The 18,866-nt window shown below is 41.3% G+C and overlaps 1 protein-coding gene across 3 annotated transcripts in view; it reads right to left on the reverse strand.

Moving 5' to 3' along the window:
• Window positions 1–18,866, reverse strand: part of CDK5RAP2 (CDK5 regulatory subunit associated protein 2) — a 204,784-nt gene that overhangs the window by 58,243 nt on the left and 127,675 nt on the right. For 2 of the 3 annotated variants that reach the window (XM_030919432.1, XM_030919431.1), the window contains exons 19-21: window positions 13,159–13,254; window positions 11,040–11,212; window positions 6,032–6,449 (exon numbers count right to left, since the gene is read on the reverse strand). In XM_030919432.1, the coding sequence (XP_030775292.1) occupies window positions 6,032–6,449; window positions 11,040–11,212; window positions 13,159–13,254 (687 nt within the window). The remainder of the gene's footprint in view (window positions 1–6,031; window positions 6,450–11,039; window positions 11,213–13,158; window positions 13,255–18,866) is intronic. The other variant, XM_030919433.1, reaches the window with a different exon arrangement.

Genomic DNA, 18,866 nt, shown 5'->3' on the forward strand with positions numbered 1-18,866 from the left:
GACCTTGGTCCCTCAAAACGCCTTCCTTCCACCTCAGGACCTTAGCATATGCCAACCCCTTTGCCCAGAACACTCTCTCCTTCCCACTTCCCTGACTAACTCTAATAGCATTCATTAAGACTCAGCTCAAATGGGCCTTCCTCAGGAAAATGGGCCTTGATTTCTAAGACCAAGGCAGAGCTCCCTATTACACACTCACTGTCCTCTACATATCCCCTCAGAGAACGCTAGTTATCATTTTAATTAAATGCCTGTGAAATTATCTGTTCCTTGTCTATCTTCTGCACCAACCTGTAAGCTCCAGGGTTAAGAGGCTTTGCATATCTTGGCCATACTCTCTGTATAGCTTCTAGCATAAGAACTAGTACACAGTAGGTACTCAACAGCTATTTGTGGAATGAACATATAAACAATAACTTAAGAGGCCAAATGGGGGTCTCTTTCAACTGGGGAATTTTAAACATTCAAAAGCTGGGCAGAGGGACTTAAATCCAGACTATATTTAAAGAAAGACTACAACTCAATAATAAAAACAAATAATCCAATTAAAAGATGAGTAAAAACTCTGATAGTCATTTCTCCAAAGGAGATATGTGCATGGCAAATAAGCATGTGAAAAGATGCTCAACATCATTAGTTACCAAGGAAAATGTCTATCAAATCACAATAAAATACCACTACTTCATACCTATTAGGATGGCTATAACCAAAGGACAACAACAAGTGTTGATGAAGAAGTGGAGAAACTGGAACCCTCACACACTGCCAGCGAGAACGTAAAGAGGGTACAGGCGCTTTAGAAAACAGTCTGGCAGTTCCTCAAAAAGATTAAACAGAGTTACCATCTTACCCATCAATTCTACTCCTAGGTATATACACAAGAGAAATAAAAACATTATCACCCCCAAATTTGTACATGAATAGCAACATTATTTCTAATAACCAAAAGTGGAAATAGCTCAAATGTGCATCAACTAATGAATGCGGTATATCCATATGGATACACTATGGAATACTGTTTGGCAATAAAAATAAATGAAGTACTGACACATGCTACAACGCGAATGAACCTCAAACACAGTATGCTAAATGGAAGAAGCTAGTCACCAAAAACCACGTATGGCATGATTCCATTTATATAAAATAATCCAGAATAGGCAAATCAAAAGAGACACAAAGTAGATTCGTGGTTGCCTAGGGCTGGGGTGGGCGAGTTGGGGGGAAATGGGAAGTGACTGTTAATGAGTACAAGGTTTCTTTTGGGATGACGAAAATGTTCTAAAACTGTTGTACAACTCTAAATTGTACAATACACAAAAAAAACCCCACTGAATTGTATACCTTAAAGGGATGCATTGGATGATATGTGAATTAAATCTTAATAAGGCTTTTTTCTTTTTTTAAAGTTTTTAAATAGCAGAGGAGAAGGAACCCAAGAAGAAAACAGAAAATATCTGAGACCCAAGAAATGAGATCACTGAGGTCTCTTAAGAAGGAAAGAAGAGTAAGGGCCCCTTCTTGAACATTCTAGGATATAAAATGCTTTCAAGCACACTTTCCCATAATCCTGAAGTGAACTCTGCAGTCCCAGAACTCACAGGATAAGAGACGTTATCATGCTTACTTTCCAATCCTGAAGTGAACTCTGCAGTCCCAGAACTCACAGGATAAGAGACGTTATCATGCTTACTTTCCAGATGAAGAACTGAGATGTCAAACAACTAGTCCAATGTCACAGTGCAAGAAGGTTCAAGAGTCAGACCTAAGACTAGCTCTTCAGGGTCCAGTGCTCAGTTCAGAAAAGTGAGATGCTTTCTGCTCTGAAATTTCAGGTAAGAGGAGAGAGTAGGTTCAAGGATAAGAACAGTTTGGGGTGGCAAAAGGAGACCACGTGGGAGGGGGTGGATGCCCCAGCAAAGAGGGCTGGAAAATAACAATCATTTGCCTGGTCCTCAGTCTCCACCAATCTTTATTCCTGGATCCAAATCTGTGTGTCATGTGGCAGCAGAAAAGATATCTGCAAGTGCACAAATGCCAAAGCCAATTTCAAGCTGGAAGACTGCCGTCAGTCAACCTAATGCTCGTTCTAAAATAACACCACACAAAATGCTACCTTATGGACTCTGAACAGAGTCCCACCTACCACATTATTAAAGATGTCACACTGGAACTTCTTCCTTGGGAATGGAAGGGAAACAGGAACTCACACACTCCAAGCTCCTACCATGTACAAGGTACTGTACTAGACACTTGCCAAAGACTCAAAGCAGGTAAGTGGCTAGGCCCAATGCAAACACATGTATATCAGGAAAGTCCATCCTCTTGTCTGTACTAAACAATTGAAAGGATACCTGGTCTCCTTGTCTCAATAACTAAACAACTGGAAGGATATCTGGTCTCCTTGTCTTACCCTCAGGCTGCAGTGATATTCCTTTTAACAGGATATCAGAGTCTCCTATTAAAAGAGGTAAGCCATAGGATTATCAACTTCTTAACTACCAAAGACCACAAAGAATATCATTAAATTTCCTTCTACTTTGCATAGACTGGAGGCCATGGTGGTGACGAGAGGGCTCTTCTATCACTCCACTTACCAGCTAAGTCACTCTGGACAGTTTTCTGAGCCAATATTTCTTCAAAAGTAAAATGTAAGTAATACCTACCAAATTCATATTCTTGTTGAGAATATTAAGTGAGATTATATATATATATGTATATATACACACACAGACACACACAGAGTATGCAGCACAATCCCTAACAGATACTAAAAATAATAAACAAATACGGTTTCCTTCCTTTTGAAGACATAGCAAGAGGAACAATTTCAAACTAAAAAAATATATATTTTAATATATTTGGGGGAAATTAAGTCCATTCAATTCTCCAGTTTTCCTGAACACAGAATAACATCTCTCACACAATGAAAAATTCAAACAAAAAAAACAAACAAACAAAAGACACCTAGTTTTCCTGATATACAGGTACAAACTGAAGGAGCTGGGGCAGATGAGAGCATTTCTATTCTAGCCAAACTGCACAAATTTGCATTTCTAGTACCGTTAATATAATGGCAGTCTCTCTCTCTCTCTCTCTCTCTCTCTCTCTCTCTCTGGTCTCTACTGATATCTTTAGAAAACCCTTTTCTAGAAATTACAGTTTTGGTGCATAATTTAAAACAATCAAAAGCAATTTTGCTAATGATATATCTAACTCTCTTTTGTATGCGCAAAAGCAGTAATTTAGTGGTCAGAAAATAAACTTAATTCTCCATTCTGATGCTATAAAGCAGTGTGTACAGTTGATTTCTCAAATACAAAACACCCATCAGAAACAAGAATATCAACAGCCTTCACTGAACCACTATTAGAAACACGACCTATTTCCTTCTCTCCCAGAACACATCTCCCTTCTATGGGGATTCTTGGCCGTAGGGTGGCGGGGGTGGGGGTTTCAAGCCATGACCTCAAGAGGATTTTCATAAGGGTCCAACCAAACATTGCCAAAAGAACCTGGTTTTAACAATCTGGCATATTTGACAGGATGTGTAGGGCTTAGAGACAGTATATAAGCTGAAGGAAAATCAACATGCAAACGTTCACTCAACAAACCCAGACTTTATCATTTCACACCACCAGGGTTGGAAGGTAGCCTGATCCAGGGAAAGGGTGTGGCTGTGCAGTCAGGTACAGTGGGAGTCTCAGCTCAACCACTGGTTAACAACAGGAACATGGGGTGTGGCTTCCAGATCTTTGATGAGTGTTGTCAGGATAAAAGATTATAGACGAAGCCCTCAGAATACCTCTACTACACAAAGTCTGCACAAGATAAAACCTAGGTTCTCAGTGAAATCAAAGAGGACACAAACAAATGGAAGAACATACCATGCTCATGGATAGGAAGAATCAATATCGTGAAAATGGCATACTCCCCAAGGTTATTTATAGATTCAATGCCATCCCCATCAAGCTACCAATGGACTTTCTTCACAGATGGAATAACTGCTTTAAAGTTCATATGGAACCAAAAAGCGCCCGCATTGCCAAGACAATCCTAAGTCAAAAGGACAAAGCGGGAGGCGCACGCTACCTGAATTCAAACTATACTACAAGGCTACAGTAACCAAAACAGCATGTACTGGTACCAAAACAGAGATATAGACCAATGGAACAGAACAGAGTCCTCAGAAATAATACCGCACATCTACAGCCATCTGATCTTTGACAAACCTGAGAGAAACAAGAAATGGGGAAAGGATTCCCTATTTAATAAATGGTGCTGGGAAAATTGGCTAGCCATAAGTAGAAAGCTGAAACTGGATCCTTTCCTTACCCCTTATACGAAAATTAATTCAAGATGGATTAGAGACTTAAATGTTAGACCTAATACCATCAAAACCCTAGAAGAAAATCTAGGTAGTACCATTCAGGACATAGGCATGGGCAAGGACTTCATGTCTAAAACACCAAAAGCAACGGCAGCAAAAGCCAAAATTGACAAATGGGATCTAATTAAACTAAAGAGCTTTTGCACAGCAAAAGAAACTACCATCAGAGTGAACAGGCAACCTACAGAATGGGAGAAAATTTTTGCAACCTACTCATCTGACAAAGGGCTAATATCCAGAATCTACAAAGAACTCAAACAAATATACGAGAAAAAAACAAACAACCCCATCAAAAAGTGGGGAAAGGATATGAACAGACATTTCTCAAAAGAAGATATTCATACAGCCAACAGACACATGAAAAAATGCTCATCATCACTGGCCATCAGAGAAATGCAAATCAAAACCACAATGAGATACCATCTCACACCAGTTAGAATGGCAATCATTAAGAAGTCAGGAAACAACAGGTGTTGGAGAGGATGTGGAGAAATAGGAACACTTTTACACTGTTGGTGGGATTGTAAACTAGTTCAACCATTATGGAAAACAGTATGGCAATTCCTCAAGGATCTAGAACTAGATGTACCATATGACCCAGCCATCCCACTACTGGGTATATACCCAAAGGATTATAAATTAGTCTACTACAAAGACACATGCACACGTATGTTTATTGCGGCACTATTCACAATAGCAAAGACTTGGAATCAACCCAAATGTCCATCTGTGACAGACTGGATTAAGAAAATGTGGCACATATACACCATGGAATACTATGCAGCCATAAAAAAGGATGAGTTTGCGTCCTTTGTAGGGACATGGATGCAGCTGGAAACCATCATTCTTAGCAAACTATCACAAGAAGAGAAAACCAAACACCGCATGTTCTCACTCATAGGTGGGAACTGAACAATGAGATCACTTGGACTCGGGAAGGGGAACATCACACACTGGGGTCTATCATGGGGAGGGGGGAGGAGGGAGGGATTGCATTGGGGAGTTATACATGATATAAATGATGAATTGATGGGTGCTGACGAGTTGATGGGTGCAGCACACCAACATGGCATAAGTATACATATGTAACAAACCTGCACGTTATGCACATGTACCCTAGAACTTAAAGTATAATAAAAAAAAAAAAAAAAAAAAAAAAACCTAGGTTCTCATCCCTACCCCTAAAGTCAGGTTATGACCATTTGACTGCAACCTGCAAAAGCAAATGTTCGTCAATACAATGAAAACTGGATAGATTTTGGGACATCTCCACAATGCAACCTTATGTAGCCATTACAAGGAAAGATGTTCCTCATAACATGAAATAGACGGCTATAGACAGATGTATAAACAAGACCTCACATGTGTTTTTTCTAAGGAAAATACATAAATGTTGCAATATACAGATAAATTAGATAGGGCTGAGATGGAGGAAGACAGACAAAGGGAGTGAGGGGAAGGAGAGGCAGAGGAAGGTCAGTGAGGACACACAGCTCTGGGTGGAGGCCAGGGTAAGTGCAAGCAGGGGGAGACACTGGACATTCTCATCATATAAATGGGAAGAAAGTGGTAAGATTAAAGGTGATTTTTAAAGTTTTTTCTTTGTATAAAGTAAGTACATAATTAATACATGGAAAAACTTACTCTATTGGTCCCACCAGGGAGGGAAAGGAGGGCAGCCTGCCACCCAGGCACCCTGTGCAGGTTCTCTGGCCGATGCTCTGCTCTGAGTGCAGTGTTGATTGGTTTCTCTTCCCAAGCCTCTCCCACTGCTTCGTGCTTGGATCTGTGCAGGTCGCCCTCCATGGCCACAGTCTGCACTGAGGCATCTTTCAGCTCCACCTTGGGCACTTCGCCTGCCTTTACTAGCTGGGCCTCACAAGACAACTTCAGTTCATCATGTGGCTTGGAAAATGAGTTGGTTTGGACAAAATGGACAAGTTCACCTTTTTGCTTGGGTGTCTTCTCAGTTTTACCACCAAGGTGTTCTCCAGAAACTTCCTGCTCTGTCAAGCACAGATGTCCCAGAAGCAGTTCCCGTACCACTTTCAGAAGGTCTGGCCTGTTTTTCCAAAAGGGAAGGAAGTAGAAGAATCAAGCTTTCTGCTAGGCCTTGTCCCCTAGCCAGTATCCCAAGTTATCCCCACCTACTGTTGCCCAGATTCCATCAAAACTAAATACAGTGTGTACCCACAACGTGCCAGGACCCACATCCAGTATTTTATCCTGTGTAACCTCACAGCAACCAAACAAGGCAGGTACTACCATGTCATTTCAAGGATAAGAAGAGTAGAATTAATTTGACACAAGGTACACAGCAAGTGGGTGAGTCACATGAATATGTGAACGCAGGCTGGGCCCAGGTAGAAAAAAACAGGATTATAAGGTGTCCATGACAATTACAGGGTCCTCCCTGACTCTACCCCGCCAGCCAACCTCCTGGCCCTGGCCCTGGCCCCATTTCTATATTCAGGAGCAAGTATGGCTTTAGACTAATCTGGCCAACCTGGCTGGTCCATCGATGACCTAATCCATCTTGGTGCACAATGGGTGCTTAACAAAGAGGTGTTAATGAAAGAATATTTGTATACAGGCACAGTAGAAAGTGCATTGGCTTTGAAGACAGATACAAATCCCTTCATATTCTAACTCCGCAATTCTCTGAAAAGAAGATAAGTATTCCTCCACAAGACAGCTATGAGGATTAAACGAGATATTGTATAGGCAGCAGATACTTTCCATGCTCCTTGTCACATACCCTTGGCACACCTCTGACTTCAGCTGCTGCTGTGTGGACAGTTCCCATAGACACAGTCCCACCTCAAACACCCTCTACATCTCTGCTGCCTTGGGGCTTTTTCCAAAGCTCTATGAGCAAGCCAGTAAAGCAGTGTGGAAGTGTGAAACAGTTTCCATTTCTGGGGAAACTCTCAACCAGTGGGAGAAGACAGCTGTTGCGTAAATGTCCCAGTCTCCCATCCTTCAGATGGACCACACAGGCATAGTAATATACAGTCCCTCATAGGGTCCCCAGCAGTAACCAGATCATCACTGCACCCTTATTGGTTCTGCTTTCATTCCTGTCTTACTCTCCCTGAGCCCTCATTCCTGCTCCCTGATGTCAAATCCCAAACAAATCCCTTATACTCTAATCCGAATCTCAGGCTCTGCTTTCCAGGGAAGCAAAACTAAGCCAGCATGTAAAACACCTGGAATGGTGCTCCGGTGGAGTAACTCAAGAAGACTCCCTTGTGTGTTTCTTGTGCTGGGCACTGCAGTGGCCACTGGGGATATAAAACTATCCCAGGAGGACATGGACTAGTTTTAGAGAAACATATGTAAACAAATTATGGTTACAGGGCAACCATCCCAGAGTGCCCCAGACTGGGGGTGGCAGGGAGAACGACAGCGGAGGGTTTCTAACATCAATGAGAACAGTCTAAGCACGGAAGCCTCGAGGAGGGGAAATGGAACAGTCTAAGCATGGAAAACAACAGGAACAGAGTCAAGTGGAGAAGAAGGGATGAGGCTGGAAAGATGGGCAGGGAAAAAACGAAGAGTCCTGTACAACACATTGAGAAAAAAAAAAAAAGAAGGCCACTGAAAGGCCTTGCGATGGACCGGGCTGGTCACACAGGTGCTTCAGAAAGGTGACTCCAGGCCGGGCGTCATGGTTCATGCCTATCATCCCACCACTTTGGGAGGCCAGGGCAGGCAGATAGCTTGGGCTCACGAATTCGAGACCAGCCTGGGCAACATGGCGAAACCCTATCTCTACAAAAAATACAAAAAATTAGCCAGGGATGATGGCATGTGCCTGTAGTCCCAGCTACTCGGGAGGCTGAGGTGGGACAATGACTTGAACCCAGGAGGCTGCAGTGAACTGAGATCGTGCCACTGCACTCCAGCCTGAGCAACAGAGCCAAACTTTATGTCAAAAAAAGAAAAAAAAAAAAATCAAGAAAGGTGACTCTGGCTGCTGTTGCATAGAGAATGGACAGAGAGGCCTCACACACAGAGGAGCTCCCCTCATGCTGGTCTAATCACAGAGTAATGACTGCAAAATATGCACACCTAAAAAATAGTGTAAGGTACACTATAGGGCTCAAAAATCAAGATAAAAGTATCCAGAGATCAGAAACACGGGAGAAAACCCACAGCTGTAAGAAGAGGGCTATTAAAAAGACAACAACCTAATGAGAGAATTCACAATTGAGGAAACAGAAACAATAAAGCAATCTGAAGAAGATTTTTAAATAAGTATGTTTAAATCATCTAAAAAATAAAGGGAAAAAAATCATAAGAAGACAGAGTTATGAAACTGGGACAGAAAATTATGGGAAAATAAATGGGGAAAGTAGAGAGAAGAGACCAGCTGGAAAGCTGTTGCTAACTCCCAGGAGAAAGAAAATGCAGGTCTGGGTGAGGTGGTGGCAGTCAGCAAAAGAAGGGGACAGAAGGTCCTCATTGGTGTTAGCTCTTTTTTCTTCTCACTTCGGTTTCTACTACCTGCTCTATCTCTAGAAACCCTGTGAAACAGTCAGGCTGTACTCTACAACTCCTTTAACATACTCTGACCTTCCCTTCCTCCGATCTTTGCTGCCACTGGCAATGACAGGCACCCCTGTGTTGTCTTTCCCACTGAGCCCTCTGAGGGGAGGGAGAAGGCCCTCTGCATATCCAGATTTCTATTATCTAGATGGGGGCAGAGTCAACTCCATTTAAATAGCTATAGCACACCAAAATGGGGTTAACAACAAAATTTAAACGTATGGTACATTTTTCACCTCTAATGTGAAATTATCTAGACAACAGAAACAACCTCAAACTATAGTAAACCCAGACTTTCAAAATATTTCTGGCATTTCAAGCTTCAGGAGATGTTAAACTAAATTTTCCTTTCCTTCGCCTCTTTAATACAGATAAAAAATAATGACAATTGTTATTTGGCTAGCCAAAGGAAGACCATTACTCACCACCAAACAACACAATAAAACCGAGGAAAAATACTTTACACATGGGTAGTAAAAGGTGGTGAAAGAGGCCATTATAATATACTAAAGTGGTGGTGCTATTAAATAAAATATTTCAAGTGTTATTTTGCTAGAAATCTGAACAGCAGATTCATTAAGCTATAACTATAAGCCGGACCTTTTCAATGGTTCAGTCCAAGAGATTTCTCAGAGCCCAAATATTGTTTATATCCCCTTCCTGGGCATCTGTGCCATGAGGAAGGTATAAGGGAAGAGGAATTGACATTTCCTAAGCACTTACCATGTGCCAAATCCTCTAAATACACTGAATCCTCACAATAAGACTGTGAGAGGGGGATTCTTTAAAAGCCCATTTTACAGATGAATAAATGGGCTCATAAAGGTTCAGGATCCCCCAACCAAGTGGCAGAGCAAAGCTGAGATTCCAGACCTTTCTGACTCCCATTTCAGCTGGGGCTGAAATGCTTCCATTGCCAGAAGGAAGCATTTCCCCCGACCGCCCAATTCACCACGCTCCTACCACAGCCCACTGCACTCTCCCTGATTCACATCACCCAAGTACATTCCCACATGGCCCTCACACAAAAAGTGTCTTTTAACTCTGAAGTAAAATTAGGGATCGTGATGTTCAGGAAATCCTCCATTTCCCAAGCACCAACTACTATGGTCATCTAACTACTTGTGATAATAAGCCAGAATTGCCACTGAGCATGTCTTCCAAGAAGACTCATGCTAGAAAAATATTGGACAGATGTCAGGGATTGGGGAGGAGTCAGGCTTGCTGAGCTCACAAAAACAGAGTGCTTCAATCCCATTTTTCCACTGAAGAAACGCCCGTAAGGCTTAGTCCATCAATGATACAAGAAATATTAGCGTTTCTGGCTCTTGTCAAGAGTCATGGGCAATCATTACTGCTCCATTTCTCTGCCTATTTGGGAGGAGAACTGAAAACTGTTATTGAACACGCACCACACCACACGCCAGCCATTTTTCTTAAGTGTTTTTTTCTTACTCCCCACAGCAACCCTAAGAAGTAATCAGATAAACTGAGGCACTGAGAGATAAAAAGACAGCTCTTTTTGGTTCCAAAGCCCAAGCAGCTGTTATGGAAGGACTAGGAAGAACATGAAAGGGGGAAAAATTACTCCCAAAGGATTAATTGAAAAAACACAAATGTACGGAATGTTTCTCCTTTTTTGTTTTAAGGAAAACAACCTGTAGTATCTCCTCACATAGGAATGGCTCCCAACAGATACAATGAGAAGAGAACTTTAATTCAAGCTCAACAAAAACAGCAGAATCACAACTACAGTGATATTTTTTAAGCTGTTGTCGAAACTGGGAGAGATTTCGGTAGGGCTGATTCCTCTCGCTGACAGCAAGGCAGCCCTTTCTGGGGCTCCCAGGAATAATTCTCAAAGAAAGCTTTCTTTCTCCTCTTTATAATGGGCTTACATGAGGCTTTGCTGACGTCCCCTCACAGCCACTAGGATGCAGCCTAATTACTTAATTGCATGACTGGCAAGATTCCTTCCAAGCCATTTCAGGAGCTCTCTCAGGTAAATTACACAGCAGCAGCATCCAAACCCATTTAGCAAAATGAGTTTGTTCTCCCCTAGAACTAGAGAAACAAAGGAATGTCTGGGCCTCATGTCTACCTGGATTCCAGTAACAACGTGGCCTTCTCATTGAACAAAGGGGCAAGCAGGTTTATGAACACGCCTTCTTCTAGGCAGCCAGGTGCCTGGGCCCCATCGGATTCTAAAATCTTAGGCTCCGTGCGCCTTAAGTATCCATTTTTGCAGCCTCCTTTGGAAAGGTCTTTCATAATCTGCAAATAAAAGTATTTGGTCAAATAATAGAATAAGGAGTAAGGGAAGCGGGTGTGTGGAGAGAGGATGGAGATGCAAGGTAAGTGAGTAAGTGCAAATAAGCCAGACACACTGAGCCAGAGAGAAACAAAAAAGGAAAGGGGGAGAAGGAGGGAGAGAGAGAGACACAGGCACGCAGGTGCGCACGTACTCACTTTAACATAGGGAGATGTTCTAGAAAAAGGATAGAGATGTTTACATCACTTCTCCTCACCCTCAGTTTCCTCACCTATAAAATGGGGGCAGTAATGGTACCTCCCGTGGTTCTTAGGAGAATGAAATGAGATCACCTCAGGTTACTTGTCTTACTCACTACAGGTGCACACTGGAAATGCATTCTCCCACCCCTACAGCCCACTCCTTGAAAGTTCTTTCTAAGAAGAGTAGGGAACCCATGTCATTAACAATGATTTGAGTGTTTATTACATTCTTCTTGCAATGTATCCTCCTTATTATGTATCAGAAAGCTGACTTACTCTTTACAGACACATACAATTTAACATGGCTTTGATCTTTCTCATTAGGAAGGTAGAGAGTTCCTAATTCCCATGGAGATGTTATTTACGGATCCACCTTCTTGGGTCACTGAGGGTCCCAGAGGAGTGGTACCAAAGACGCAACTAGTTAAAGCCTGTACTGGGCATGTCTTTGAGGTGCTGCAATTAGCATTCTTTCTCCCTTATCCAAAGCTGTAAATTTCTTCTACCAGTCTATAAATAATTCCTCTTGACTTCATTACTGCTAGTGATATACACACTAGCCATCACCCCCATCTCTCCACACTGGTGAAATGATTAAGATTTTTAAATGGAAGACAAGACCTACACAAACGAGTTGTTATTTATAGTGTCTTCTTTGCCACCAATCTAGTTATTAAATCCAACTAATAAGCAACCTCCAAAGAAGGAAACGTATAGAATAATAAAAACAATAATTATTATTTACTGAGCACTTATTACATGCCTTTCTATTTAAATATCACAATCCTAAAAGGAAGTATTACTATCCTCATTGATGAGGAAACTCAGGCTTAGAGGTTAAACACTAATTAACCAAGGTCACAGAGAGAGTAGTGCCAAAGCTAAGACTTCGAATGAGGTTCATCTGGTTGCACTTTTAATTACTTTGCTTTCTAAAACTATCTATATTTTAAGATCTTCCCTTTGTGACTCCACAAATTTGAACATCCTGAAGGCCAAAAATACCAAATCTGTAGCATCTTACCCCCACCACATCCCAGTCTCTAGGGTTCTTTCAACTTTGGAGACTGCTTGGAGTCTCCCACACATTTTATGAATTAGAGGGTTGGAGACTGCTTGCTCCAAATGTTCAGTATCAATGTGATTGGAAGAGTGCTCTATGTGGATGGGGGTCATATTCTCACAATGCCCAAATGACAGTGTGGGTTCCAGATGAGGAGACTGCAGAGCGCCCCTAGGAAGGGGAACTAAGTTCCATCAGTAGGTCTTTACGCCTCAACCAAATGATCTGGTAGTTCACACAGTCCAGAAACAAGGGTTCTTATCCTAACTCTATCACTGATTTACTCTGTGCCCCAAATAAATCATCATTCTTCAAAGGCTTCAGTTTCTAATTCATAAAATGGTTTGGATTAGATCACTGAAGATTTGTCCAGGTCAAACATCCAATGCCTGCTATTCTACTATAACAAGTCCATTTTTATTTGCAAGTATACGCTTGTTTTCATGTTTCATGACTGGCTCCATCACCCAGTTTTTAACTTCTAAGAGGGAAGAGACCTACTCTTTGCTTTCCACTGGCACATGAAAGGTACACGATATAGGCAGAACGAACAGAAAACTCACTGGACTCATTCCGGACTCGAAGACTGGTTTGGACATAGAGTAGAATAGATGAAATAAGGAGTTAACTGCAAGGTTCCTACCTCATTACTCTGCTGCAAATGCTGGTCACTCAGGAAATTATTCTCGTCATCCTCTCCAATTTTGATCGTGTCCTCATCCTCCTTGCTAGCCATAAGCTACATGGAGCATGGAATGATGTGAAAATGCAACCCAAAAAAGTGTGCAGCATGAATATGTATGAATAAGTCAGTGATGTCTTTTTTTTTTTTTTTTAATGCAAAACAAAAGGCAAACAAAAAAGAGGAAGAAACAAATGCCAAAGCCATGAAATAAAAATTAACCAAAGTTAGAGCTGCTAGTTGTGGCGAATCACACCAGCTGCCTGGATCAAGCATAATTTAAGGACAAATTCCCCAAGAAAATAACTAAAGACATTGCCCCTTGCCCTTGCATGGCCTTTCCTTAGCTGCCGTAAATTAAATATGCTGTACGCCACTGCCACTCCTGCCTTTGCTAAATTCACTTTCAGATTATATAAAAGTAACAAGATTTTGGAAAACGGCTATTGATGGAATTGAAAATATCAAATAGCAAGAAAGTAATAAATGAAATTTATGGTGTGCCCAATTTATGCATCATTTCTCCTATTTAGCACAAGGCATAAACCTCTTCTTGTTTGACTGTCACACCTCTGAGATGGACAGTCCTGGCAACACTGTCATTTTGCTGACAAAAAGTCCTCATCTCTAATGAGAAGAGTATCACGCTTGCCTGACGATAACTTTATGCTTTTGGAAACGAAGGACAGTTATTTATAAAGACTGCATAAATACCTAATGCTTCAAAGAAGTGTAAATCCCAAAGCTTCTGAGTGCTACAAAATGGACAGTACAAAGTTCTCAAGAAAGCCAGTTCTCAGCTCTCCGGAAAAGTAAAAATTCTATTCATGGGGCACCTGAATTAACCAAATTAAAAATGAGAGAAAAGGTGGCCAGCCACTCCCGGGTAAGGAATCAATCGAAGCTATGTCAAAATTATACCAAATCTTATCTCATCAATAAAAGAGTCTGGCCAGGTGCGGTGGCTCACACCTGTAATCTTAGCACTTTGGGAGCCCTAGGCAAGCAGATTGCTTGAGCTCAGCAGTTCAAGACCAGTCAGGACAACAGAGTGAGACACTTGTCTCTACAAAAAGTACAAAAATTCACCGGGTGTGGTGGCACATGCCTGCAGTCCCAAGAGACTGAGGCAGAAGGATCACCTGAGCCCAGGGAGGTTGAGGCTGCAGTGAGCCGTGATCACACCACTGCACTCCAGCCTGGACAACAGAGCAAAGACCCTGTCTCGAAAACAAAAACAAAACAAAATAGTCCACACCGAAGGTGCTGAAACCACGGAGTACTGGGTCATTTGTTGGGTGTGTTGTACATGTGAGATACCTACGGTTCTAGTTCAAGTTTTCTCTCTGAATCCCTGTGTTTAGTCAATTATCCCCATAGCTCTCCAGTCCAACTCTCTGATTTTCCTTTCAGAAGAAAAACATTGTTTTGGAAGAAAAACAAAACAAAGGCAACTGAGTTCAGTTTTTATAGAAACTTCCCAGGGTCAGAACACATTCAATCTAACCATATCTAAATCTGCAATCAGGATCAAACAGAAGTGATGATCAAAAACCATATCCCACTATCCTATCAAGCACAAAACAGACTAGACATGCATAAATATACCTACTGAGGTATAGAAGTTTATAAATATGGGTAAGGAAGCCTCTTTCTCTTTTGGTTTCTTCCCTCATTACCATAACATTCTCACCGTGATAAAGACTAACTGGAACTATCAAACTCATTGGTGGGAATATAAAAGGTTTGGAAAAAGCATTGGCATTTATTATAAAACTAATAACCCTATGACTCAGGAATTCTACTCATAGGTACTCGTTAAGTTTAAAAAAAAAAAAAAGTATGTCCCAACTAAGAATTGTACATGAATGCTCATATCACCTTTTACCCAAGTGTCCATTAATAGCAGAATGAATAAACAATGTAATCCATTCATGCAATGGAATACTACTTGGCAATAAAAAGGAACAAACTTGATGCACTAACAACATAGATGAATCTCAAAAACACAATGCTGAGTAAAAGAATATATACAAAAGAGAATATACTGTAGGACTCCACTTATATGAAGGTCTAGGCAAAATTAACCCATAGTGGGACAAAATCAGAAGAGCAGCTGGGGTGGGATTGGGTTTGGACAACAGAGGAGACGCAGGCTCTTGATAGGGGTTTGCCTTACACAGGTACATACACTTGTAAAACTTAGTGAACACAGGCTTACAATTTCTACAGTTCATTTAACTATAAGCATTTATTGAAGATAATGTACACTGAAGTACTTGGGGGAAGTATATTGATGTTTGTAGCTTCAATTAAAATTTATCAGAAAGATGAGACAGAGTGATGATGGGCAGGTAGGAAATGGGAATAGAACCTAGGTGGTGAGTATATGGGTATTCACTGTAAAAATCTTTTCACTTTGCTGTGTCTGAATTTTTTCATAATAAAATATTAGGAGAAAGTCTTTCCCATCTTTAAAACAAAACAAAACAGGGCCGGGCGTGGAGGCTCACGCCTGTAATTCCAGCACTTTGGAAGGCTGAGGTGGGTGGATCATGAGGTCAGGAGATCAAGACCATCCTGGCTAACACTGTGAAACACCATCTCTACTAAAAATACAAAAAATTAGCCGGGTGTGGTGGCGGACGACTGTAATCCCAGCTACTCGGGAGGCTGAGGTAGAAGAATGGTGTGAACCTGGGAGGCGGAGCTTAGCTTGCAGTGAGCTGAGATTGCACCACTGTACTCCAGCCTGGGCGACAGAGTGAGACTCCGTCTCAAAACAATAATGAAAGTCTCTCTCTGATTCCCCAACAGCTCTGGTCACTGAGTGTTCTCTGCCTCTCTCCAGGCTTCTGCAAGGGGTCTATTCTCACCTTCTGCAATGTGGCTTTTACTGCCCAGGAAAGGTCCCCAAAGACCTTGTTTATTAACGAGAGATGAAATCCACATGGGGTTAGGAAGGAGGCAGAGAGAAGCTCCTCCCTGACTCCTGCGGATCTGAGAAGAGTTTCCCCTAAGTTTAGCTGAGCAAAGAAACTATCGTTAACACGTCATTCCAAGTTGAAATATGAAAAGCATCAAAGTTATTCTGCATTTCCAGAACCATAACCATGCCAATACTTGATACAGTGAAGTAAAAATTCACTTTCATTTTTCTTTACCTCTGCTGACCTGGTCAAAATTAAAAGTAAACTCTCAGTTTCCAGGAATGGTCAAGAAATTAAATGTTATGGACATAGAGAAATGTACTTCATGCTACATGCTGCTTACCCATTTTCGAAGACATAGAACTAAGATGTCAGAAAGAACTGAGTCACTATACCTGGCTCAGCTTCCAGCCCTACTGCCACTAAAGAAGCAACCTCCAAACCTCCAAGTGTCAACTGGCTGTATCCTCATTTCCTCATTTCTCATCACTTCTCTAAGCCCTGCAAGCTGGCTTCTGTCCCCCTCACTCTAATGAAACTGGTCATGGGACTCACAGGAAGTTCTCAGTACTTTTTTCTTTCTTGTCTTCTCAGAGTGTTCCACACTATGAAACACTCCCTCCTTGAAACCCCATGCTGTTACTCTGCACTCTACTGCCTCTCCCCCCGTCTCTTGAGCTATTCTTTCTTCATCTTCTTGGCAGCTCCCCTTCCTCCTCCAGGAAGAACTTCCCTTAATCCCCAAAGTGAGGGCTGAGCACCTGTCTACAACTCCCTTGAGACTATGCATTCACTCCATCAGAGCCCTCACCACACTCTGCCACGACTGCCCCTCTGCTTCTCTAGATTACATCCTAGACAGGGCGGGGACATGCATGTGTTCATAGTTTTAACATCAATGCCTGATGCTCAATAACACTGCTGAACAAATAAACAAACGAATAATGACTTTTTTCAAAACGAGATCTAGAAACAAGTGGTTTTCAGGATTGCCTCTGGTCTTGCTACTCAAAGGGTATTCCTTAGGGCAGCAGAAGCATCATCACCCAAATCTGTTAGAAATACAGACTCTCAGGCCCCATGCTAGGCTTACTGGACAAGAATCTGCATTTTAACAAGACTCTCAGGAAATTTACGTACACATTAAACTTCAGAAGCACTGCCCTATGGTGTTGCTAAACAACTCTAAAGGGAGTCAGAAGAGGGTTATAGTCCCATCTCTGCCACTAACTCACCAAAAAAATAAAATAAAATAGCTGTTTCACTGAGTACCTACCACATGCCAGAACTGTGCCAAGGGCTTTATAAATCATGTAAAACTCATAATAACGTATGAAGTCAAATTGTTAGAAAGTTCCTCCTTTTAATGAAATTAAATCTGCTCTGACAAACCAGGTTTTATTGTTACTATTAACAGAATATTTAACAAGTACCTTCTACTTCTGAGAACCATTTCTGTCCTTTAGAGTCACACAAGGTCTATTTCTTGTCAACATGACAGCCCTACAAATATTTGAGTTCAATTAAATTACGCCCCTTTGTCCAGGTTTCCTCTCTATGTCAAAAAAAAGTTAGTTTTCTAACCATTCTTAATAATGACAATATAAGTAAATGATAATAGTAACTAACGCCTTCGAGCCTTTGCAGTGTGCCAGGACTCATGTCACATGCTTTCTTCACACATAGCCTACACTCAGAAGGCAGGTCCATGTCCTGACTACACTGTGCTGAAATCACTCCTCTGTATCAATTTTCAACCTAATTATCCTATAATGCATGAATAACCAGCAAATAAATATGAGAAAATAGGTGCAACCTCGTATTTGTTTAAATGTACACAGCAACAACAGGATACCTGTTCTTGGTGTTTTGTTTGGTGGTGTCTATGTGAACTACCAGCAGGCAGGTACTGAGCACCATGGTACCCAGCTGGTGAGGTTCTACACCAGAGCCAGCATCTTAAAAAGAAATCTGACAAACTCTATTAGAGCCTTCAAACTACTTATAGTCTTTTACAAATTAGAAGTTGTTGGGGGGCGGTGGAGAATAAATAAATAAATGAAAATAAATTGTATGCCTATTGCATATTTATATCTGTCCTTTGACCTCCTAATGACACATATCTGGGAATCAACTCTAAGGAAAAAAAAACCCTAAACACAGAAAAAGATTTGTGTTCAAAGACATTTATTAGGGAATTAAAAATGGCAAATCACTACAAATAACCTACATGTCCAACAGCAGTGAGGCAGTTAAGTTTCAGCACATTCATAACATGGGATGAGATGCTATGACATAATAGCAATTAGCAAGAACAGAAGACAAAGCTGCATTCCAGGAGAGGTATGTGCATACACATGTTCATACACACAAATATAGAAGGAACACTTCCAAATGTTAATTAACTGTGTGCTTGTTTTAAAGTGACAGAAATAGGGGTAATTTATTCTCTCTGTTTTCCAAATGTTGGGGTAATGCTATGGGTTAATTAAATATTGGAGAAAAAATACTGAATTTTAAAAATAAAAATATACTTGCTTTCCCCTCCGCCTTTTCTGATTTATAGGCTCCTAGAGAATAGGAATCATACCCAGACCCCACTTTGCAAGTCATGCTGCTCGGGAAATGCTACGGACAATATACGCATTTCTGGTTTGTTTCTGATTTGTTTCTCATCAAAGGAGAACCACACGTACTCCCAGAGAACCGCAGGCTCCGCTCTTTCCCATCTCACCCTCA

The sequence above is a fragment of the Rhinopithecus roxellana genome, chromosome 16 (genome assembly GCF_007565055.1).
Source record: "Rhinopithecus roxellana isolate Shanxi Qingling chromosome 16, ASM756505v1, whole genome shotgun sequence".
In the NCBI taxonomy this organism is placed as follows: domain Eukaryota; kingdom Metazoa; phylum Chordata; class Mammalia; order Primates; family Cercopithecidae; genus Rhinopithecus; species Rhinopithecus roxellana.